The sequence below is a fragment of the Coloeus monedula genome (genome assembly GCF_965178545.1).
Source record: "Coloeus monedula genome assembly, chromosome: 15".
Classification (NCBI taxonomy): domain Eukaryota; kingdom Metazoa; phylum Chordata; class Aves; order Passeriformes; family Corvidae; genus Coloeus; species Coloeus monedula.
In genome coordinates, this window is record NC_138795.1 from 8,309,729 (window position 1) to 8,334,125 (window position 24,397).

Below are 24,397 nucleotides of genomic sequence, written 5' to 3' on the forward strand. Positions count from 1 at the left end.
GCTGGAAGGACCGTGGAGTCCTTTCTCCTCCCTGCAGCATGTTTTTGTTCCTCTGACGTGCTCCTGTTACCTGGGGGGTGAGGAGGTGTGCATAAAGCTCTGGGTCATGAATAGGCTCTTACACAGCTAAGGGGCTTTACTTGTATTTTCAGAGAGGAAATTATTGCACTAGTTCCACATGCTTTTGAGTTATGGATTTAGAGAAAGGGTACAGTTTGGATCCAAAGGTATGAGGTTGGGAAGGTGAGAGATGAGAACTGCATCTTTCTGTGTGGATGCTTTGCGCAAGGTGCAAGTGATGGATGGGTTACAGCAGGGTAATTTAGGAGAGAAGCTTGCTGCATGCTGGGTGTAACTGCTGCCCTGTGTGCTTATTTTCCTGGCTAGGTTTCAGCTTCTTTCTAAAGAAAAAGAATAACACGGCATTGTTTTTAATGTAGGGTATACCACAAAATAGCCTAATGTAGCTGTTGCAACATACTCATTCTATCTATATGTATATGTATTTAAAAAAATGTAAATATATTTTTAATAAATATATATAAAAATATATTTTTCAAAGACCTTCCTAAGACATGTCCACAGTCTCTTTGAGGCTGTCCCTGTACTGAGACATGATTGACAGGCATACTGGGGTTTTTTAGCTCCTATGTTTGAATGCAGGTGAACCATTGTCGGGGTCCCTGCCCCTGCTCAGCCTCGTTCCCATTGGTTGGTTTGTGTTCCCTGCGCGGGCAAAGGACCCTCGGGTCCCGTGATTGCAGCAGTTCCTCAGCAGATCCTGGCCAGGCGGCTGGAGAAATAAACATCTCTGAAACATCTACCAAGAATCAGTCCATATATATTTCTTTTCCACGGGCCTTGTTGTCTGATACGCGTGTTACAGTATCCGCACTGTAACAAATGGTGGGTAATGCAGGCAGAACGATCCCCGATCCCTAAGGACAGCAACTGATTTGTGAGTAAACTCTGGATTTCTCTTCTTGTTTTTGTTTTGCTGTTCCATCTCTAAACTATGGAGGAACTGTGGAAAGACTCTTGGCTCTCAGAGCCGCATATGGACATTTATCTTAAACTTGAAAAGGTTCTTGAACAACGATTTGTAAATTTTAGCTTAATTCAAGCTCAAAAGGAACTGAAACACTTCCTGGCATGGTTGTTTAAGAACTTTTTCTGTGTTTCTTGGGATTTAATTCTTACCAAAGACTTTTGGAACATTGTTTGGACATAGTTAATTTCTGAGTCAAAATATATGCTGATGGAAGAATATTTTCATGAATATTATTTAATTACCGAGACTGTTGAGCAATGTCAGCTGTGTCTTGGCGAAGGGAAGCCTGGCTCAGGGACTGTGCGACCTCGGCCACATGGACCGAGCGCTCTGCGAGCAGCAGCGAGGCAGTTCCCGCGCGCGGGCAGAGTGACACGAGCTGCAGTGTCGGCAGCGGAGCGAGGTGTGGCGGGAGCAGCGCAACCCAGCAATGCCCACCCGGCCCCGCGCAGCGCGTGGTGGAGCGAGCCCCGTGAGAGGAGCGGCACGCGGGCGAAGGCTGGCGGCAGCGGAGCGGAGCCGTGCCTACCCGAAACGCGCGCTGGAGCAGGGCATGGGGGAGTCGTCGCTCGGGGGCCCGGCCGAGACGTGGGTGCAGCCCCAGGCAGCCGCAGCGCAGCTGAGAGCAGAAGCGGCGGCACGTGGGGAGCTGAGCGGCGCGGCCCGGCCCGGCCCGCGTGGCCCCGAATGCGACCCCGGGAAGAGCGCGCAGGCACCAGCAGCCCCGATAGCCCCAGCAGCCCTGGCAGTTCCAACATGGAAGCGAGCGAAGACAAAAGAGAAAGCAAAAACGCAGCGAGACAGAAAACAGAAGCCACTCAGAAAAAGGAAAAAATCACCCTAGCTAAGGTTTTAGGAATAGTAAAATGGTATAATGTTAAACAAAATTATGGTTTTATAACAAGGTGTGACAACCAGCAAGACATATTCATTCACAGAACTGCTACTAAAAAGCATAACCCTGAAAAATGCATCCCAAACTTGGGAGATGGCGAAGTAGTAGAGTTCGAAATTGTGCGAGGTAGAAAAGGGTTACAAGCAGCAGAGGTCACTGGGCCTGATGGTGTTTCTGTGAAAGGCAGTATATATGCTAAAAATCGTAGTCATGTTAGACAATATCTCCATTATAAGCCCCCCCTACAGTCTCCCTTTCCTAATCCCACCTTTCACTTTTATCCTATATCCTATTACCCCCAGTGTATTCCCAATCAGTTTTTTCACCCATGGTTTCCCTCACAAAACCATGCCTTTGCCAATTGTTTCCCCAAAAATCCCTTTCCAATGCTGAGTGGGGGATGAAGAGGGGGAGGGAAGAAATTAACTATTGTTGTTTAGAGTTCCAACAGGTACAAATGGAAGAAACCCTCTCCTGCCTCAGTTTCCCCACAAAGCATGCTCAGAGAGTCCTGTCTCCCTTCTGTCAGCCTTAAGATGTTCCAGAGAATCCGTTTGGACATTTAAAGATTCAGGAGGGTGGCTTGTTTTTTTTTGTTTTGAAGCTGTTCTTGTTATGTTTATCCAGTTGTTTTCAATGTTAAGCTTTAAATCTCTTTTGTTAAAAATAAACGGGTGAAATGTTGGGGTCCCTCCCCTGCCATGTAGCCCTGGCAGAGGGGCCCTGAGGGCACAGGCACGGGGTTTCCCTGCCCCTGCTCAGCCTCGTTCCCATGGGTTGGTTTGTGTTCCCTGCGCGGGCAAAGGACCCTCGGGTCCCGTGATTGCAGCAGTTCCTCAGCAGATCCCGGCCATGCGGCTGGAGAAATAAACATCTCTGAAACATCTACCAAGAATCAGTCCATATATATTTCTTTTCCACGGGCCTCACTGTCTGATACACGTGTTACAGTATCCCCACTGTAACAAACCATGGCAGGTTCTTTTCTGTCAAGAAGTTGAGTTTGTTGCATTTATTGATTTATGTTGTTTTACACTAGTGTCCTCAATCTTCAGTCGTTTTTTAGGTGGCATTAGGAGGCTTTTGGGAATCTCACTGGTGGCTCTTCAGTGGTGAGGGATAGTGCCAAGCAGTCCTGTAGTCAGACAGCAGGAGCACGTGCTGGATGTGTGGGGAACAAGGTTCTGCAGAGCAAACTGTAACTATCCTTTTGAAATGAATTTCAGGAGACATGTCTGAAAGTAAGGCCAAGAAGATTGAGATAAAAGATGTCGATGGGCAGACCCTGAGGAAGCTGATTGATTACATCTACACCGCTGAGATCGAGGTCACGGAAGAGAATGTGCAGGTAGGTCTGGTTCAGCAGCTCCTGTGGAGAACCAAGTGAAAAGCTTGAAACTCAAAGGCACAGGTTCTTTGGGGGTGAGGGATCCTCAGGCTGCAGAAAGTAAAAGGTTGAGCTTGAAAAGAGCTACTTCAGCCTCTGTTTAGTCTTGAGGCACTTCAGTGCTTTGCCTGTGCTTAAGTCATGTTGCATTTAGCTTTTGTGTGGAGCTCTTATAACGAGAGCAGGCATTTGCCTTCCAAGAAGCTGTGCTGACTTGTGGGTCAGTCTGTCGAAGGTCAGAATAGACTCAAACAAGCAGTGAGTCAAATGTTTTAAGGCCATGGCAGAGGAATGTGGCTGTTCGTTTTTAAATTCTTCTGGGTAGTTTGAGTTGTTTCACAGAGCTTTGAGTGGGATACATTGTTAAAATGAGGACATTCTTCCTTTTTTGTGTGTGTGCTCTTGTCTTGAATTTCTGAGAGGTAAATATTTGTTCAGAAGTGGAAAGAGTAATTGAAAGGCAGCCTTCAAATAAAGCAGGGTGCTCAGGAAGAGAGTGTTTTGCAGTGTCACATGGCTGTGGCTGCTGGTAAAGCTCTTTCTTTGACTGTACTTGTATTTGTGGTAAGAAAAAGGCTGTGCACTTAGCCACTGATGTCTGGAAGGGATGCTGAGAGCTTTTGTATGGACATGCTTTTCGGTTGGTCTCTGTTTTTGTTTGCAAGTGGCAGTTTGAGCCTGTTGTCTTCCTCTCTTTGACTTGGACATTGCCAGGGGAACAAGTCTGTGTCCATGATGCTGGAGAGTTTTGTTGACCTAATTAACATGGAAAAATTAGACTGGTTCTGCTTGAAATGAGGTTCTTGCTGTACGCTCTTCTGCTTCGACCCCTCAGAGAGAGGGCGGGTCCTTGTGACCTGTTGCTCCTCCCACAGGAGCTTGGACAAACCCCTGAGCTGGGTCCGCTTTGCAGTCCAACCCTTTGCCATCCTTCATGACCTAAGTCTGTGGGGGCCTTTTCTTGCCCCTTCTGCCCTCCAGTTTTATAAATGTGGCTTTTTGGTGTGCTCTCATCCTGGCAGTTGTCACACTGGTAGGAGGGTGGAGCCTGGTTGCCCTGCAGTGAGGCTGAGAACCAGCGGTGAGGATATCTTCAAGGTGCTATTATGGCAAAGGTGCTGACACTCAAAGCCAGCCGTGGGTGGCTTGGCCTGGCTGTCTGCTGTGTCTTCACATCAGGGTCATCAGGAGCTGCCTTACAACATCACTCAGTGGGGGACTGGGGTGGAGCTCCTTGCACCTCTGGGATCTCCCATTGCTGGAGGAGAAACTGCATTTACACGCCCTCAGGCTGGTCCCTGTTTCTGTGGGAAATACGGAGGCTGTATCCACGTGCTTTCTGAAACGTGTGCTTTCCTTCCACGCTGCTGGGGATTAGGTGGTCAGAAGCTCCCACTTGTCACGTGGGATGTGCAGAGCTTGGGATCCCATCTGCTGAGCCTGCCTTGGATGGGGCTTGGGGGGTGACCCCAGCTGCATTTCCAGGGGACTGTTTGGTGCTCCAGCTGCACCTGGGTGTGAGCAGTGCTGTGGGGGCTGGAGCAGGCTGGAGAGGCAGCTCTGTCCTGCCCAGAAGGTCTGTGAAAACTCCAGGTGTTGCCTTTCTTGAGCAACTGGACAGCCATCTTTTTTCGTAAAACCTAATCAAAGCCTGCCTTCTGTGGCCCAGGGATTACAGGGAGTTAAAGTAGATCCCTGGCTATATTTTGGCTTTCATCTCTCAGACAGTAAGATAAAAAAATGTAAGTTTTGAATACTAAGTGTTTTTTCCCAATGCAGTAAAGCAGGTCCTTTTACTGCAGCATTTATTTCAGTATCCACTCTGTGATTAACTCTTCAGGCTAGAGGTAAATTAATTGATAGGAGCGAAGAAATGAATCTGATCTACTGCAAGATTAACTGACTAGTTTAAATTTTATTACATGTTTAAAGTGTTCATGTTGAAAATGTTTTATGGAATTTAATATAACTGTGTTATGAAACTAATGGAAAGAGAAATTTCCATCCTCTCTCTGGGTGTTTTACTCTGAACAAAATGCCATAAACAGGTTAATATTCATTTCCAGCCACAAGAAGAAAAGGTTACAGAAGTGAATGTTCTGTGATTTGTTGGAAAGTTTCACATGAAGTGAAGACTAAAACCAACAAAAATTAAGCTGCTTGTAGTCTCTAGTCAGAATTAGCTGTGTCAATGTTAGAAAGAAGTGAGCAGGTTACCACATTAGCATTACCACATCCCCCTGCTGCACAGCTGTTTTTGAGTCAGCCGTCCATCCATCCATCCATCCATCCATCTGGAAGGACGCCTCAGTAGTGCCTGTCTGTGCTGTTTCAGCAATGTTCCTTCGCAGCCTTGCTTGAGCACAGTGAGACTTTCTCTTTTCCCAGCAGGTATCTCCTGAGGTCTCCTATTTCCTTGTCACATGTTCTGATTCTCTAGCAGGGCAAGGGTACTTTTTTAAAGGGGTTCTTCAGACTTTCTCAGTAGCTGGAAGAAGCAATTTCTGGGTATAGGTGCCAGGTAATTTCATTTTAGAAGCTATGAAAAAAATAAGGTTGCTCAGTGGCATTAACTGAGCAGATGCAGCCAAGGTACCAAAACTTGTGAGTAAATGAAAAGACACTATCTTGTCAGTGAGAAAGATAAGATGAGAGCAGGATAGAAATGAGAAAAAAGATGAGCAGCAAAGGTAGCATGGAGTGCAGAGAATGTTCCTAAGTGTGTTTGAATGCTGAGCAGTGCCCAGCCCTTCACAACAAGAAGCCTTTTTACAGGATTTTTGTTGTTTGTTTTCTAATAGAAACCTGTATTTTTTTTTTTCTTTTGTAGGCCTGGTATGGGCTCAGGAAGTGAGACTCCTTTTCTAAGCATGTTTTTCTGTAGCTGATTGTGCAGTGAAATGAGCGTCTTTTGTTTTGTTTTGTTTTGTTTTCTGTAAGGAAGGATATGTGTACAAGGGGCCAAGTCTGTACAGTCAGTTCCAGTCATCATCTGTGTAGTGAGTTTTGGGGGTGTTCATCCAATTTCTCCTCAAGATTATGTCCCAAATGTGCAGGCAAAGGGGATTTTCAGCTCATCCTGAGCCCATGTGTAGGGAATAGTATCTTCTAACCCTGCTGGGGTGCATGGGTGAGAATCACCCCAACAAATGCAATCCTGCTTTACCTATTGGAACTTCATTCTTAGAGTGGGGTTTCAAGGCAGTATAGGAGCAGCAACAGGAGGGCTCAGGGATGATGGATGATAGAGTTTTAGCTGTGAACATGCATTTGGGATTTAGCCTCCCACTTGTTTGGAAGGCATGACGCAGAGACAGAATTTCTGTCTTTATCACAGTCATGTTGTAGTTTCAGGAAAATCCATCCTGGAATTTCTACACCTGCTGCTTTCTGTTGTTCTTCCTCTGTTGCATCCCACATCAAAGTTGGTTGTAAATTTTCATATGCATGATATAAGGATCTCATTCATTTGAAGGTGGAGCAGGATACATTTATTTAGAAGGAAGTTGTGTCATGCAGTTTCTGTAAAAGGAAGGAAAACTAAAGTGAGTGTCTCGGGGAACTTCACAGATGCTCAGGTGCAGCCCTGGGTTGATTTCAGTGGAAATCATAAACACACATCAGAGCACAGGGCCTGCTGCTCTTTACATGTGTGGGGTAGCTGGTGCTTTTAACATATCAATTACCTGAATTTTTCAGTTAGGTTTTGATTTTGCAGCTGAAGTGGTTACACTGCTGCCTGCTTTCCAACTTTCATGTCAAACCTGTGAGCTCAGAGTGATGGCAACAAAGTCCAGTGATAGGGAAGCTCTGCATGGTGTCCTTGAGCAGAGGTGAATGAAGAGATTTGGGAGCAGGCCTCTCCCTGTCCTAGGCAGTCCTGTGAAGACATCTGGACTTCTGGCTCTAGACAGTGAATACAGTTCCTCCTTAGTGTGTCCCAACCATCCTTACCTATGACACTTCATTACTTGCAGGCAGCCTGAGAACTGCCCTCCCAATTAAGAAAGTCATTATCATTCAGGTTGTAATGATTCCCTGGAAAAAGTCCTTATTAACCTGATTTCACAATTAAGTTCTTAGGAATGATGGGCCACAGACCACATGTGTGAGGTGTCCTTGTGTACTGCCACAGTTTGAGATATGGCTCATACACAGAGAATGAAATCTGAAATCAGCTGTCTGGAGGAGGTAGATATTGAAGCTGTCAGCTTTGCAGGCATAGTGATTGTCATAAAAAATGCCTCAAGAAAAGAGGAAAAAAGGTTTGCTAGGAGCTGCAATATTTCTGTTTCAAAGATGCTTCTGCACCTCAGCTTTCCCTGCGGACTTAGGAGTTCACAGCAAGAAAGGAGAGTTCTCTGGCAGACGCAGTTTTGATGATAAAGGGGTTGTAAGTGGGTCAGTCCATCTCTCTTCCCCCTGTTCAATCCAAAAGCTGCATCTATAGTAGGTGCAAGCCCATGGTGAAGCAAAGCAATAAATCAGGGCTGTTTTCCTCCCTGGAGCCAAAGCTCCTTGCCATGCAGCGCCCTGGAGTGCAGGGGGCCCTGGTCCATTGGAGGGCTGACTCCTCTGGTTTGGACACCCTTCCTTAAACCTATAGGAGGTCTTTTAAATTGGCTTGGCCTAATAGAAAGCTGAGGAGAAACTTGTGGATGTGGCACCAGAGGACTGTGCCTGATGGATGTCTTCACTTTTTTATTTCACTGTTTAACCAAGGGATGGTGTGTCTGAAGGTAGCTCAGGAGGGAAGTTACCAGTTGCTCCCCCATTTCCTCTCATCTCTACATCCTTTCTCCATCTCCTGATCCTGACAAGGTTTTGTGACTCCCTTATGCTGTCACACCTTCTTCTGTCAGGGCTGTTTCACCTCAGGTTGAGCATTTAAGTGGAAGTACTGTTGTTCGGCCCATGTGCTGCTTGGGAGCAGCTGGGATGTAATAAAGCCTAATTGCCACCCTTGCACTCAAAAGCCACATAACACTAATGTAGTTTTATCTTCACTGTTTGTGCTGTTTAGGGCAGCTTGTTTAAAACTGAGTATTTACCTGCCCTGCAAATACAAAATCCATTTGTTTCTCTGGTCACGGGTTCCCCTGGGTGGATGCTTGGGAGCTGTCTCCCTGTTTGGGCAGATGTGCAGTCCCAGCTGTGGCCCTGGATGTGCAGCTGAGGATTACAGCCAGTACTCTTATTTGGCTTTCAATTTGACAAAATTGTCAAAGCTGCTTATAAGCTTTAATACGTCACCTGCATAGGGGAAACGCTCCTTTCCCAGTTTTGAAGAGCAGGAATGATGTAAGTTAACTTTTGGCCAAGACTACCTGTAAGGCTGTGTCACAGTAGGGAATTAACCCCAGCCTCTGCAGTCCAGCATTAATAAATGAACCTTATAGAACACAGAGCACTTTTGGCTGAAAGATGTTTCTAGTTTAGAGACATCAAAGGTCTATGGAAGTAATTGCACAGGCAATGTTGTGTAAACTTGAAATTGGTGTGGAGTCTGCGGAACACAGCTGGTGAACTAGATGGTTATATGCATATATATCTCTAGACACACACCCCATAGATGAGGTTCTGGACACAAATTAAGCAAAGCAGTCAATCTCAGTAGTAGTAGCAGATAATCTTGACATAATTTCTAAAAATGAGTGGGTTTTGATCTGGAGGCAGATCTGGTAGAGAAGCCAGCTCTCTGTAAATCGTTCACGGCTGTTGGTGTTCAAATATTAAGAGCCAAATCCAGACCCATGTGAGTAACTTGCCTAGATATTAATGGGGTTGCAGTTTGGTCCTGCTGCATGTTTAGGAAGGGCATTTCCTCTTGTTATTTCTAAAGGAAACAGATTTTGTTCTCACGGAAATCCTTTGCTTGCTTTTCGTCTTCCCTGGTAAAAACAAGATGAGTGTTAAGACATTCAGCTGGGAAATAAGAAAAAGAAAATCCTCTCATCTCTTTATAGGCTTTTTATATCCTATTTCTGAGAAGTGTTGTATGATAATGCCCCCTTCCTGAAGCCTGCAGTGGTATGAGGCTCCTTCTGCACTGCCTCTCAAGCCAGCGTGGGCTGTAACAGCAGTACTGGTTTGTCCAGGGGCTGTTGCATGTGGTGATGGTAGTGAGTTCCTTTTGGTCTGGAGGCAACATCCCAAACACTGGAGGTAAGCAGCCCACCTGGACTGGCAGGTGTTTATCCTGGATGGATGGGGTGCACAGAGGAGGCTCTGGCTGGTCTATAGCATGGAGTTTGCATGGAGTCTGACTTGTCTACCCGAAGCTCAGGTGTTCAGAAAGGGTTCAGCTAGAGAGAAGGTGGTTCACAGCTAGGTTTCAAAAACCTAGAGCATTGCTATCTTGACTTAATCAAAGCTACAAACTAATCTGCTCCTGGCATCAGGAGGCTTGGGCCAAAACAGGCTCCCGGGTTAATTGACTGCTCTTTTGATTGTTGCCTGTTGCGGTGGCTGCTTGGCAGCAGTCAGCCACTGTGCAGCTGGGCTGGAGTGGAACACATCAGTTGACTAGAAAGACCTGGAGCAGGTTGTGAATGTCCTGCCCTGGTGTGGAATGGGAACGTGGTGGCAGGTACAGGGAGGGAACATCTTTATCCCTTCCCTGCCATTGGGATCCAGGGAGGTGAATGCCGTTAACCTATTTGTTTTGTTTAACAGCTGCTTATTTTTTTTGAGTTGGAAATAATTTTCTGGAAATGTGTGCTCAGATGGTGAGCACAGATGCCCAGTTGGAAGGACATGTGTGAGGCAGCCAGAGCTACGAAAGAGCTGGAATAAGACACGTCTGCAGTTGCTGTTCGACAGAAGAAAGGAAGTAGCTGATGTCATGGACTGTAATGTCCTGATGGACTTTGTTTTCTACTTCCTGTCCTCCTCACTGGCCTCAAAGGTGTTTTTTTCCAGCAGATATCACATTCCTCATCCATTTCTGTCTCCTTTTTCTGTGCTTAGTTTTGGAGGTACAAAGCAGTACCTCATTTTGAGATGCAGTCATGAACCACGAGTGTCCGCAGCATTTTGTGTGAGTGTAAATGAGGGCTGTCTTTCCCAAGAGCCTTGCTGTCACCAAAACCTGCTTGAGTTTCTGGGAACCCCCTCTCTTATGTGACTATTTGGGCACCCTGCTCACAAGCCAATGTGGTTTTGTTGGAAATAACCAAGTCCAGGGTTTTGAGGACTGCTGGGCTGCTATGGGCGTTGAATCTGATGGCATTGCTTATAAATAATATAAAGCTCTTTGGGGGGAAAAAAAATTAAATCTGTGTGCAGGAGCTACCTGCAGCAAAGCCAGAAATTCAGGAGCATCTGTGGCTGCTTCTACCTTGTCCTCACTTTGCCTTGAGGTCTTATGGGGAGAAGCTGTGAGAAGAGTTCCACTTATAGCCCAGTGTGGGATAGCCATTTTCATGTCTCAGAGCATGAACAGGGATCTTCTCCATATGGTAGAGCTAAGACTTGAACCTTCCTTCTCGTAACCCCACAGGGTTGAAGGGGAATTGCCTCCAATTTGTGTGAGCTGTGAATCACTCCCTGTTGCTCACTCTTGTTCCCCTCTCGTGCCTTTGCAGGTTTTGTTGCCAGCTGCTAGTTTATTGCAACTGATGGATGTTAGAAAAAACTGCTGTGACTTCCTTCAGTCCCAGCTGCATCCCACGAACTGCCTTGGCATCCGCGCTTTTGCCGACGTGCACGCCTGCACCGAGCTGCTGCAGCAGGCCAACGCCTACGCAGGTGAGGGGAGGGGGTCTGGGTGTGGAGCTAACCCTGCCTCCAGCTACATCAGCTCCGAGGCTGAGCCCATCCTGGTTAGTCTCTTCAGACTTCTGGTGTTAGAACAGGAAGGGAATATTTTATTTAGTTCTGGGCTTGCAACTTTCTGTGATGCTTCAAGTTGGGAAATGTGGTTCGGTCACAGGGGAGCACCGTAGGAGGTAAAACACCCTTATCCTCTGGATGTCAGACCACAAAACAGTTCCTGAGTGTGATCCTAGCAAGCTCTTGGTGTGCCTGTTCAACAGCTCAGCGTTGGTGTGCTGGTGTCCCCCCCATGGGACCTGCCCTGGGAGAGCAGTAGCAATGCTGGGCATTTCCATTGTGGGAATAAATGGCACTGGGCAAAATTAAATCCTCTGGGTGGAAGTTGGAACACTCAGCTAAAATTGCCATGCAGTCTGAGGCTCTGATCTGTGCAGCAATGGCCCCTTACCCCAAGGGAGGATAGGCTTATGCTTCTTTGAGAGTAAATGTGTTTGGCTGCAATATGGAAGTGCTGGCAATGGCTTTCAGCATTTCTCCTCTACATCATAAATGTGAAGCTGTTTCAGGCAGCCCCAAGCTCTGAATTCCCCAGCACTTTCCAGTCTCCTCCAGCAGAGTTGCCCTTGACCTCTGCTTGGGAGAAGCTGATAGTTTTTTCTCAGTTTGTTTTTCTGTTTTCTGATAATTTGTGTAGGCACACATACACCTGCTGTCTCCCAGAGCACCTGCTCTGTGCTGCAACATTTTCCTTTTTCACAATTTTGTCCTTAATTGAACTATAAGTAAGCTCAGTAGAATAAAAATGTGTCCACTGAGTCCTCCCCTATTCTCCTGCAAATAAAACTAAACCTTTTCAGCTGCTCTGGCTGTATTATCCCCCAGAGAAAAAGGTACTCTGGAAGGAATGGTTAATTGTATAAAAGCTTGCTTGTAATATCTCATTATCCTTGCTTCCAGGCCATGTTTAATCTTTAACCCAACAAGCAGTGCATTCACAGTATATTTATTTGGTTGTTTGGCAATTAGAAGGTCTGCTTTGTTGTTTTATTGGCCTTCATAAGTCCCAGTTAGTACAGCAGCCCATGTAATGTTAATGGAACTCCATTAATAAAACTGCCATTAAAATTCTTTTCACGATGTTGTTTATGTAACAGCCTTAAACCAAGACAGAAGTCCCCAAGCTCAAAAGTCCATGTGTGCATGAGCTCAGTTACTTGAGAAATGCTGAGTCCTGGCCAGTGGATAACTTCAGAAGGTGGAGGAGCCTTCTTGATGCAGGCACCAGTTACTTTCTTAAAATCAGTAAATATTCTTCCTTGCTTCCAACTAATAACAAGAGATCAAATACCTTTCTGCTGCCAGATGCAAGTCCAGAATGAATGAATAAAAGATTTTGTCCAGAAGCCAGGGTGCATCCAGCTTTTTGTGTGGGGAGTGTTTCCTGCCTCTTAAGTATTTAAGGCCAAAAGAGTTCATTAGATCATATATATATTTCCAGCATAACAGAGTATTAAACTTTATCCACATGCTGCTATTTTTAATCAGAGCCTTTGTCTTAGCTGTGGGGCTTTGTTCCTCAGTAGACCAAGGAGGGTCTGTGACTGGGGGAGTCCAAGTCTGGTCGAGTCCAAATCTGCAGCAACAGCTTTGGTGAGGGGTTGTTCAGGGCCCCCAAAAAACTCCTCTATGGAAGTTATGCCAGCTCATGTCCCTGTGGTGCTGCTTTTTGTCAGGCAAAGCACTTTGCAGACGTGAAAACTCAAGGTAGATCTTGCTGCGGAGGGAGCTCTTTGGATACAGGAATCTGAGCTTCTCAATGCTACAGAATTAGAACTTGAAAGGAGCTGCTTCAGATGAAGTGTCTGAGATTCATGTTTCTGTAATTCAGCCAAAGATAAATGGGACTTAGCAAATGACAGGTGAGATTAAATTGGCAGTATATGTAAGAAATTCTTGCAGAACTAAAATTGCTGCAACTGGCTAATGACATATTTGACCTAGAAATTATTTTTTAGGAAGTGATTATTTCATGTGCCTTTTGGCTAGATATAAAGCTTGACATATTTGATGATGCTCAGTCATAATACTTCCAGTTTGGGGTTATATTCAGTAACGTGCATTTTGTTTTCAAGTGGTTCCCAGAGTTACAGTCTGGAGGGATCTGGAGGCAAAAAAGGGAGAAATAGAAGTTTATACAATTGCAGGCTTAAGTGGAAAGGGGAAAATGACTGGGAAGGTGGGTGCTGAGGGTTTGGAGCAGGAAAAAGGTTAAATTCACGTTATTGAGGCAAGGCAGTAAAAGGTGGAAGGAGAGGAGAGCTGTTGCCATGTGCACGCATGGGATGAAGATCCCCCTTGCCCACCTCTCCGTGTACCTGTGCACACACAGGTTCAGCTGGATGCCCTGGGACCCCTCACTATTGCTGGGCATATGAACCAAACTGATTAGTGTTAAAGATGGGCCTTCCTTGGAGTACATACAAATACCAGGGACCCTTGTGGAGTTAGACCCAGGTACTGAGCAGATCTGATGCTGTCTAGCCTGTTGAAGTGGGCAAGAACTGAATCTTGAGGTGGCCAGGTTATTTACTACTTTGGACATTAGCTCTTGTCTCAATTGCCACTTCCAACTGTATTTGCTGCTGGAAGACTCTCAGTGGCTTTTCAGGAAGTTTAGTATAATTTATGAAAGTGTGTCATGGGGCAGGTGCTACCTGAAACAACATCAGATTTTGTTCTCCTGCTCTGAGGCTGGTTTGTTTGTGTTCCACACACAGACGCCATGGGTTTGTCTCGGGGGCTCAGAGCTGTGACAAGAGCTGTTCTCTGAATGCTGTGGTCCTTCCATTGACTGAAAACATGGATTTCATTATAATTTTCTGTTCCCCCTTTTCATTTGTTGAACAGAGCAGCACTTCCCTGAGGTGATGCTAGGAGAAGAATTTCTTAGCCTTAGTCTGGACCAGGTTTGCAGTTTAATATCAAGTGACAAGCTCACAGTCTCCTCTGAAGAAAAGGTACAGTAAATGGTATAGCAAGAGTGAATGTAAGAGTGCTGGAATGTTTCTAGATCTTACACCAGGAACTGTTATCATTATATGCTCCTTAGGGCCCATTCTCCAACAGAAATCATGTGGAAAGGAAAATGAAAATAATGTGAATCCTAAAAACACATAAAAATGACCTTCACTTGGTTGTTCTTTGCAGGAAGTTATGACTCTCAGATCCATATCACTCCAAAAGCCCTGGGGCTCAGAACCAACTACTTTCCCTCTCTGGAAAACTAGAAAACTCCCATCTGCTGTTGTGTAATGCATTTAATACCTGCTGTAAAACTTCAAAAAAAAGTGAATTTCATTAGGCCAAGGAGGAATATTGACTTCTCTTTCATGTTAGATAGAACAACAAAAGGAAGCCTGGAACCAAAAGGAAGGAAGGAAATATTTTTCTAGCATCTTCAGTGTTTTTAATGAAAGAGGGGAAAAAGGCACTGGTTGATATTGTTTTGTGGTTGAAACATTCAGCACATCTGGTGTAGTCTGGAGTCTTTGGGAGGAGGGTGACCACTGATTATGGTGCTTGGTGAACTCCAGCCCCATTCTCTGGTCTGAGCTTCTTGTATACCCTGCTGCAGGTTTCTGGGGACAGGCATGTACCTCCAGTCCTTCAGCTCACCTCCAAATTGTCACTGTGGGGAGACTGTAAAGTCACAGAATCATTAAGGTTGGAAAAGACATTTAAGATCATTGAATCCAACCACTAATTCAGCACTGCCAGGTCCACCACTAAACCACGTTCCTAAATGTAAATGGTCACTTATGAGAGGCTACAGGAGAGCTTGAGGGTTGTGTGGTTTGTAACTTCAGCGCCCTTGTTGGATGCCTGTGTTTGGGTGGGATGAAGCTGCACCTGGGTATGGCCGTGCTGCTGGCTGGGCTGCACATCCTCATGTGCGCTCTCCTCCTGCTCAGCCCCTCTGGGCTGCAGACACGCAGGTGCTTGGGCCCATAGGGACTGTAAAACTTGCCAGAAATCCTGCTCCATGTGAGGTGTGGACACAGGGATGCTCCCTGCTGATCCTGAGCCAGCAAACTCGGAGGATCCAGGCGCGCGTTTCCGCTGGCAGGGGCGCCTGGCAGGGCTGTGAGGTGCCACTCGGGCAGGGCCAGGAAGGGAAATGACAAATGGCACGGACTCACAACAGAATCACTTTGCCTGAGCCAAGCAGCCTGCAAAGGGAAGTGCAAGTTTAGTAACCAATTTTTTCCAGTCCTGTGCAGCATTGTTCAGAAGCTTTTATTGGCCTTGCGCCCAGGGGAATCAACATGCCCCTTCCCTCATCTGAGCTTTACACAATCAAACCCAGTATTTCTTTAGCTGATTGTAAAAGAACTTGTAAAAGAAAAGATTGTTGAGAATGCAAGGCAGTGGAAGGAAATGTAAGCATAAGCTGCACATTCAAAACAACAGATCTGAATAACAGGAGAGAGGCAGAAAATAGGAATGGAACATTAACATGAAATGTGCTGGAGTTCAAAGAAGTGTGGGAAATTGAGGACAGACTCATAGGCTGCTGTTTCATGTTAACTTCATGGCAGACAAGCCACTTCCCTCATCTTTATTCTTCCTATCTGTTAATGTTTGAGATACATATTACAAAACAAATTATATAAAAGTACATATGTGTGTATACCAGTGTACACATACACACAGGTATATCTGTGTATATGCATGTGCAAAATACTTCAGAAATCTGGGAGCTTAATTGTCACAGCCAGATTTCACAAGACCTTTTCTCGTTCCTGTTCTTGCTGTGTCTCATACATGTACTGCACCCTGTGAGCCAGAGCACTGGTATCCCTGGATCATTGGCAAGTGTTAGAGCCAAGTCCTGCCAGGATCAGGGAGGGAGAATTGCCTTTGGAATGCCTCAGGAACTTGTGTGTTCTCCCCTTCCTCTGCCATCCCCCAACTAATACCAATTGGCCTAATAAAATATATCCTTATCTTCACCAGTTGTGGCATATTTATATCCCTAGGCCATCAGGATGACAAAAATTCTCTGCTAGCACAGAAACCTATTTTAATTGTAAAATGGTGACAGCATTTTCTCATCACTCAAAGATTCTTCTCCTTTCTCTTCTGTCCTCCTTGTCGTAGCCTCTGCAGTTACACAGGCCATTTCAGAACAGGGCAGAGGTTTGGTGTCCCTGCTTGCTCTTTCTGCTATAGCTGAGTACAGTACTTGGAAGACAGTTTCATTAAGGTTTTCTGTACGTGACCTAATTGGCTCTTTTTACTGTTTGCAAGCTAAAAAAACGATATTAAAATAATATTTATTTGTTATTTATTAAAGTTGTATGAAGGGGGGGGACACTTGAGAATGGTCTCCTGCCAACTCAGAACAGTAGCTGACGAAATTTTTTAAAGGGTTAGGATTTTTGGATTGGGGATTCTACACAGAGTCTGGTAATTTATTCATTGTCTCATGCTGCTGACATGCAGCAGAAGCTTATGCAAGGTTTGGTCCTCACTCTTGGGAATCTCTAACAAATGGATTTTTGGCTGGAGAGGCTGGGAGAACATCTGGGCTTGCTCTTTCCTTAGGCAGTACGCAGAGAGGGGATATTCTAGCCTTTTACCTTTCTGCTCCATAGAGTGGGAAATTTACTTCTCCCAAGCTTGGGACTGCTCTTGCGGCCAGGCAGGTGCCAGCTGCTACCTCAGCCTGTGCCTCGGCTCTAAATCAAGCTGTGTGGGCAACTGCTTTGTCCATCCCACCCTGGCAGCAGGTCCTGCATGGCTGGAGAATCTCGGGGGAGCAGCAGCAGCTGCTCGGGGTCTGCAGCAGGCACAGTGTGTGGAGGGAGGGCATGGCAGGAGTGGAAACAGATGTGGCCTTTAAATAGAGATATTGCTGTCTTGGATTGAAGCCTTTTCCCCTCTTCTCATGGAATTAGGAATTGGAGCCAATGGAAGGTGCCAGAATCTGATTTTTTTTTAAAAAATATAATTATTTTTAGAGTAGGCACAGCAGGGAAGCATCAGTGCTTGCCTAACTCAGGAGTAGACTCCAGCACCAAGGAAGCAGCTTGTTCCCAGTGCACATTTGCCTTACCTTCCTTTAGACTTGTTCACTGTCCTCCTGACCTGTAGCTGGGTATGTCCCAGCCCTGTGACCTGTTCTGCAGCTCAGCCTTTGTGCAGAAGAGGTTAATGAAAAGCCTGTTTGTCGGCTAAACATTTGCTTTATCCTCCTTCCACACTCATTTGCAATTAAAAAAAAATCTCACAACAACCCAGTTTCTACTTTAGAGGCCTCATAGCCAAAGTTAAAATGTTGGTTTGCTTATTTATTTTAATTTTAAAATACTTAAAGGCTCCGCAGTAGTTATTCTCCTCAGCATTTGCTGCAGTTTGATTACACCGCTCCCTGTTGTGTTGCTTAAATCCTCATTGCAGTGTCCTGAATTCCAAACAGTTCAGCAGGAGCTTTGTTGGCACAGGAAATGAGGCTGGTGCTTTACTGCATTTTAAAAGTATATAGTTTAGCCTAAGAGGAAAAAACCCCTTTCTGCTCTGCATCTCCTTCATGGCAGGATGTGTCTGCCAAGGCCTCCTGCAAATACATTTACCATCAACAATTCAAGATGGAAAGATGGTGCCCTCGTTTTTGGTTGATTTTGTCAAGTTAGTGACCTTGGACCAAACAAAATGGTTTCTTGGGGAGTGATGGGAGGGATGGAAAGAAAGAAATAATTATCTGTGCAAATTGTCCTGACCATTTGGTGACCCCGGAAGGAAGCTGAAACCAAGGGCACTTGCCCGGTATGCTGGAGGGAAGGGTCAGGGATGCTTTTGGGGGGAAGCACAGGACAGACAGGGCCTCTGCTCAGCACCCCTGGGTAACTGGGCAGTGAGAGAGCTTGGGGAGTGTTGCCTGTAGATGTGAGTTATGTGTCAGAATTTAATTCTCTTTTTGTGGGGAAACTCCACTGCAGTGATCCAGATCCTGCTGTGCAGCATCTGAGACTGCATCAGCCCCTCTTCCTGCCTTGCTGGGGGTTTCAGGAAGCCTTTCCCACTCCCGGTGACGTTTTTAGGCCTTTCTTTTGTGAGTGAGGCTCACAGTTATATAAGCACATGCATATTCATACAGGAGCCTGCATAGGACGCTTCTCCCGCGCCTGTGCGTCGCGAGGGCTCTGCCCATGGGGCTGTTTGTGAGCACTTCGTCACGGACTCCAACTCTGGATGCTTATCTCAACCAGTTAGATCTGGAAGTAAAACTAGATTTTGGTTCAGGCCAGAAGCCTGGTGTGCCTTTGTTTCCCAGCTGGAGTATCTGAGTATTTTTAGCAGTGAAATGCACGCAGTGCAGAGGCTCCATGGCTGCAGGCAGGGCTTGTCCCGTGTGTGTGGGAACCTTGTCCTCAAGACTTCCTGGTTTCTGGGGGCTGGTGGAACTGGTGCAGTGGTTAAATATGAGCATAGTGACTTCGTGTGGCCAAAAGGCTCCTAGAGGAGGGAGATCTCTGTTATCAGGAGTAATTGTTGTGGTTGATTTCATGAATAATGTCCAGTGCAAATGTCAGCAGGCTCATTAAGTTTCCTGGCTGCCTTCCAGTGCTAATGTCCAAGAGGTATATGATGGTTCTGGGCATGCACTTAGCTCTGGGAGTGATACAGCACATCTAGATGTGAAGTTGCTTGTTAACATGCATGGTCAGCTCAGCTCTCTGCTACAGTGCTGCTTGTGCTCTGTGCAGTCACAGCTTTTTCATCTGCTTGATAGAGATCTTGCACCCCCTTCCTTCGGTGCTCTAAAATCACCATGTTTCTGATTTTGGGTGGGTGACTGTGCAAGGCAGTTCTTTCTTCCCCATTTAATTGTACTTTATCTGTGTAGGTCTTTGAAGCAGTTATCTCTTGGATAAATTATGAGAAGGAATCTCGCTTAGAGCACATGGCTAAGCTGATGGAGCATGTTCGCCTGCCCCTTTTGCCCAGAGATTACCTGGTACAGGTTAGTCTGCAAAGAAGTCATTAATACTTGCACTTAAGCTGCTGGTTGCTCCTTAATCAGTGGCTTGGCTGTTTCTGTGTGAGATGGGTAATTTGGTCTGTTGCTGAGTCTGTAAACAGAAGAATAAAGGCAAAAACTGAGTGGACTCTGAAATCAATGCGTGCTTCAGAAACCTTCTTGTAAATGGGACCTGTGCTCTGCCAGGCAATGCTGAGAGCAGAGCTCCTGCCCCTCTAGGGGAAACATTGATTAAAAAAAAATGCTAAGTTAATATCTTGTGATTTTCCACCCCAGAAATACCAAGCTGGTGATGTTACAAGCTTGTGCAGCTTTTTTATCTCATGCACAGGTAAAACATCATAATGGAAACACATCACGTGTGGTAATTTTAGCTTAAGATGTGTGGTGTGCATACATATGGGTCTGTGTGGCTGGCAGGGGAGACACTCTCTGACTCAGTCTGACTTGGAGATTGTTCTTCATAAATTAATTCCTGGGATCTGGGCCTAGATAATAAGCTGAGAATTCCCAGAGAAGGGGTTGGCATATGGGCTCTTTGACTACTATGCTTTTATCATGTGTCTAAAAAAGTCAGTACAATTGGCATAAAATTGGTATTCACAAGATGAACCCATGATATTTTTTTTCCTTTTCTTTCATCTGTATCTGATGAAATAACAGATATTGCCTCTCCTTAAAAATTCTGACTCAGATAAAAGAAATTACTTATTTTGTATCCAGAGTCCTGGTGAATTCTCTGCTGAATCCAGTGTTTGGCAGAGGGTGAAAAAAGACTCACTTCTTGTGAGTGATCTTGGAAAACAGTGAGAAGCTTGGATGTTACTGCATGTGTTTCTTTGGAAAGAGTTGGAAGTCTGTCTCCTGCATATATATTTTTTTTTAATGCTGGTACTTTGAAAGGGAAATTCCAGGTTGCATGTTCTTTCCACAAAGCTCCTTGTGACCCATGCCAGTTTAAATGATCTTTGTTGTGTGTGCATGTTCTCAGACAGTCGAAGAAGAAGCTTTGATCAAGAATAACAACACCTGTAAAGACTTCCTTATCGAGGCCATGAAATATCATTTGCTTCCTCTGGATCAAAGGCAACTGATAAAGAATCCCAGGACAAAGCCAAGGACTCCTGTTAGCTTGCCAAAGGTAAGCTGAGCTCATCACTTTGTGTCACCTCACCCCCTGTTCCTGGTGGCATTTTCAGTCTTTTACAGGAGCTCAAGAACTTGCCGTGTTACTTTTACTAACTCAGTGATTGTGCTTTGAAGTGTTTTACTCCCTCTTCTGGCATTGCCTGTGCCCAGCAAGGAAACATAATTAAGTTGGATAAACTTAGATAAACACTTAGGGGAAGGAATATCTCTGCTCTTGAAACATTTTGTCAGCCACAAGTGGTTTGGTGGCTCTCTGACCCATGGGGTGGCTGCAGGCAGCTGCTGGAGTGTTGGGAGGGCTGGCTGAGGTTGTTGCTGGCTGGTAAGAGTTGTGGAGCCCTGCTGAGGAGGGTCACAGTAGGTGTCTCTTTGTTTCCTGTATCCATAATCAGAAGCCAGGAAAGCAGGAAACAACAGCACCCAGCCCCATGGGCAGGAAGTCTGAAGTGAATTTCAATGGACTCAAAGCAGCAACTGAATAAATAATCCCTGTTACTCCCCACATTTATCCCACAGGTGTGTGATGCTCCAGCCACCACTTTATTAGTGGAGAAAAAAATGACCACAGGAACTTTTCCCTGTGCCCCAGAGATAAACACAGTTTGGCACAATGTCTCTCAAAAGACTGCCACTGAAGTTGTTAGTAAGCATTTGGAGATTCTAAGACATCAAAACCACAGTGTGTTATTCTTCCAAGCACGAATGATAATGAGATTGATTTGTGGCATGTGTATGAGATCTGTGCTGTTTCTGATATTTGGATACTGGACTGTCCATTGAGAAATCATGGTTTTGCAGCATGTGGCAGCGTGTGTCAGTGTCCTTCCTGCCTGCTGTTGCTGAGATGAAGTTGGTAGAACACAGCTTTGGGGGTATCATGAAGGGCTGACATGGCCCTTATTCAAGGACTAAAGTAGTTAAGGATAAAAGGAACAGCAAATCAGTGAGTTCGGAGCTTCTCAACATCTTTTATAGCATGACCTATGAGTACAAACCCAAATCTTCTGCAGGTTTCTCCTCCCTTCTTTTGAACTGTGAAGAAAGGGAAGAAGGTGATGATCTTTCAGCAATCCTGTTACAGAGAAACTTTCATCTGGCCTGTTGGTCCCGCTGATGAGGGATTATTGTCTGCTGTGAAATCCCTTAATTCTGTAATCGTGTGAAGCCCTGCAGGTTGCCGTGGGAGACTGTTACACAACCAGTAGTCAGACTGTTACTTTAGACTCAATTTGGTTTCTAGTATCATGTTCTCATCTTCGTAGATCAAGCAGGCCACTATTTCCATGCTCTTCAAATTCTTTAAGTTGCTGTCTAGCACTCTACTTTTAAAGCAACTCTGCTTGGAGTTGAGTTTGTTACACAAGTGACCTCAAGTGATGATCTTATCTCCTCAGCTACTCCCAGCTGCCTTGCAGAGGCTAAAGCCAGTTTTCCATCTACTCTTTATCTATATTTGAAGCCCCGTATCTTGTTTCTAGCTCCTTGGCCTTGTAAAAGTCAGATTGTCTTGGGTAATGTTTGTCCTGCTGATTTGCTGTGATAAGGGCAGCAAATCCTCCCTCTTGGTGGCTGTGGAAGGTTGAATGAAATGTGTGCTGAACAAAGTGCAGGTCCAGCTGCTTGTCAGTGCAGGTGTTTTGGGGGCTGGCTGCCTGTGCAGGTGTTGGTTCACAGTGCCCAGCTGGGGCTCAGAGCAGTGGGCACCCTCGAGTGCAGAGCTGCAGGCCCCTGACATCCATGGCTGTGGGGAGTTTATCTTCTGGCAGCAGATAGGGCAGATTTGGGAAAGGACCACACTGCATGCTGCCCAGGTCTTCTGGTCTTCTCACTTTCCCACCAGTGTCCACCCCTTGCTGTTGCTGGGAGTGGAGTCTGGGGCTGGATGAACCCTTAGCCTGACCCAGCGGAGCGGTTCTTGTGCTCCTGAGATTGCCCTTGATCACCATCACATAGCTCTTCCCTACCTGTAAGGAATTCAGAGTTTAATTCCTGAATTTGCTTCAATACCTGTGGCAGCCAAAAGCCTTAATGAAGCTGATAAATCACATCCTTCAGCAGCCCAGACCCCCCCCATTGGAACAGTTCTGGTGATTTCCCTGAGTGTCGCCTTCCCCACAGGTGGCACCACAGCTGTCACGTTTTATTTGCTAAGTGGCATTGATTATTTTTAGCACCACCGTGGAGATAATGACTAAACAGTGGGCTGCCAGTGGAAATTATGCTGGAATCTTCTTAACTTAAAAATACTTTTGCAGTGAGTCTTGTGTATGCTGTGGTGCCAAAAGGTTTTGTATTTCAAGGGGAAATTGGGCAAGTTGCCCACCTTGGACACAGTGAGGAAGGGTAAATGGGGTGGCCATATTTAGCATGCATTAAATTGGAGATAAATTTTTTCCCCTTGAAATATAGTTACCTGAAATAAATGTCCCTGCAGAGGCTTCTAGCTGGCCCCAGCACGTTTTGGCAGCTGCTCTTGAGCAGGCTGTGGTGATGGTTCCTTTGCAGAGAGCAGCTGCCCAGGGTCATGTCTGAGGTTTTCTAGCTCTTCTCTTCCCTCTGCAGGTGATGATTGTGGTGGGTGGGCAGGCGCCCAAAGCCATTCGCAGTGTGGAGTGCTATGATTTTGAGGAGGAGCGGTGGGATCAGGTTGCTGAGCTTCCCTCGCGGAGATGCAGAGCAGGTAATGGGAACTTTTGCTGCAACCTTCTTTTCCTAATGCAGCTCTTCAACACGGGGTGGTTGTCCTTAGTCCTCCCTTTAGCCTTCCTCTATGTCCCTGGCCTCAAGCAGCTCTTTATTTTTGCCATTCCTTCCTCTTCTTTCCCTACAGACATCCTTCTCTTCCCCTTCAGGTGGATTTTCTACTCTCTGGTGGGGTTGCTCCTGCGTGTCAGCTCTCCATAGCCGCTGTCTCCCTTCATCATCTCTCTCTCCTGGCTGTTTCTCCATCAGTGTTTCCCCTCCTCCTCCCCCCTTGCTGTCTTGGCAGCCCACAGGGGTCCAGTTTTTCTTGCTGGCTTCCTAGTGAAAAATCCAAAGGTGCTGAGTCAGTCCCTCTTGGTGCCGAGGAGTGGGTGATGGAGAGAAGATCTTTAAGTTGGGAGTGTTCCTCTGAAAACATCTGACAGGGTTGTGAATGTGGCTCACCATTTGGTGTTCCCTCTGGCTCACGGAATTACTCATTTAGGTGTGAGCTCCATCTGTGCCTTATGCTGCCATGTTTTTATGTGCATGTCACCTCCCATATGACACGTGTGTTTTATCATGCTTGACTTCAACACTGTTAACCTGTAGAAAACGCCAAGGCCTTGCCCGTGTTCTGCTCTTCCCAGCTGCCTTTCACAGCCTGCAGGTGAGCAGGATCTAGACAGATCCTACTCACTTCCCAGACTGTTTGCTATAAAGACCCTCTCCTGTTCTCTCAGGTGTGGTGTTCATGGCTGGCAATGTCTATGCTGTCGGGGGCTTTAACGGGTCGCTGCGGGTGCGCACGGTGGACGTGTACGACGGCGTGAAGGACCAGTGGACATCCATAGCCAGCATGCAGGAGAGACGCAGCACCCTGGGCGCCGCTGTGCTCAATGACCTCCTGTATGCAGTGGGCGGCTTTGATGGCAGCACTGGTAGGTGACTGGGCAAAAAATAGGCAGTGCCTGACCCGAAAAAAAAGTGTTTTCAGGGGCCCTGCAGAGATTGCAGAGCTTTAGAGAGGTTCCTGTGCCCTTCCCTCTATGGTTCTGGCCAGGAATGGGGTTTGGCACGTGTTGTAACTACCCACGTGTGTGTTCTGACCCGTCAGTAATTGCACAGAATCTCACCCTTGTTATTTTCTGCAGTGATACAGTTCTTTCAGCCTCATTCTCTGAATGATTATGCTTTTTTCTGGGCTAAAAAGGGATTTGTCCTTGTTTCAGTTAAATTTTTCATAGCAACATGAATAAAATACTAGCAAGGCATCTTACAGGGTGTGTGTGCTTGGGATTTATCTTGGCATAGCTGCGTGTTTAGATTCACACCTCTGCCTCTGCTGTAAAGCTTTGCCACTTGTTTAAGCCCTGAACTAACTATTGCAGCAGGGTCTGGGGGAATTTTTAA

At 45.9% G+C, this 24,397-nt stretch overlaps 1 protein-coding gene across 3 annotated transcripts in view; it reads left to right on the forward strand.

The window, feature by feature from the left end:
* The window catches only part of KLHL3 (kelch like family member 3), a 47,107-nt gene that overhangs the window by 15,104 nt on the left and 7,606 nt on the right, over positions 1–24,397 (forward strand). For all 3 annotated transcript variants that reach the window (XM_082291677.1, XM_082291678.1, XM_082291679.1), the window contains exons 4-10: positions 3,173–3,294; positions 10,920–11,082; positions 14,017–14,126; positions 19,019–19,135; positions 20,145–20,294; positions 22,865–22,982; positions 23,728–23,925. In XM_082291677.1, the coding sequence (XP_082147803.1) occupies positions 3,173–3,294; positions 10,920–11,082; positions 14,017–14,126; positions 19,019–19,135; positions 20,145–20,294; positions 22,865–22,982; positions 23,728–23,925 (978 nt within the window). The remainder of the gene's footprint in view (positions 1–3,172; positions 3,295–10,919; positions 11,083–14,016; positions 14,127–19,018; positions 19,136–20,144; positions 20,295–22,864; positions 22,983–23,727; positions 23,926–24,397) is intronic.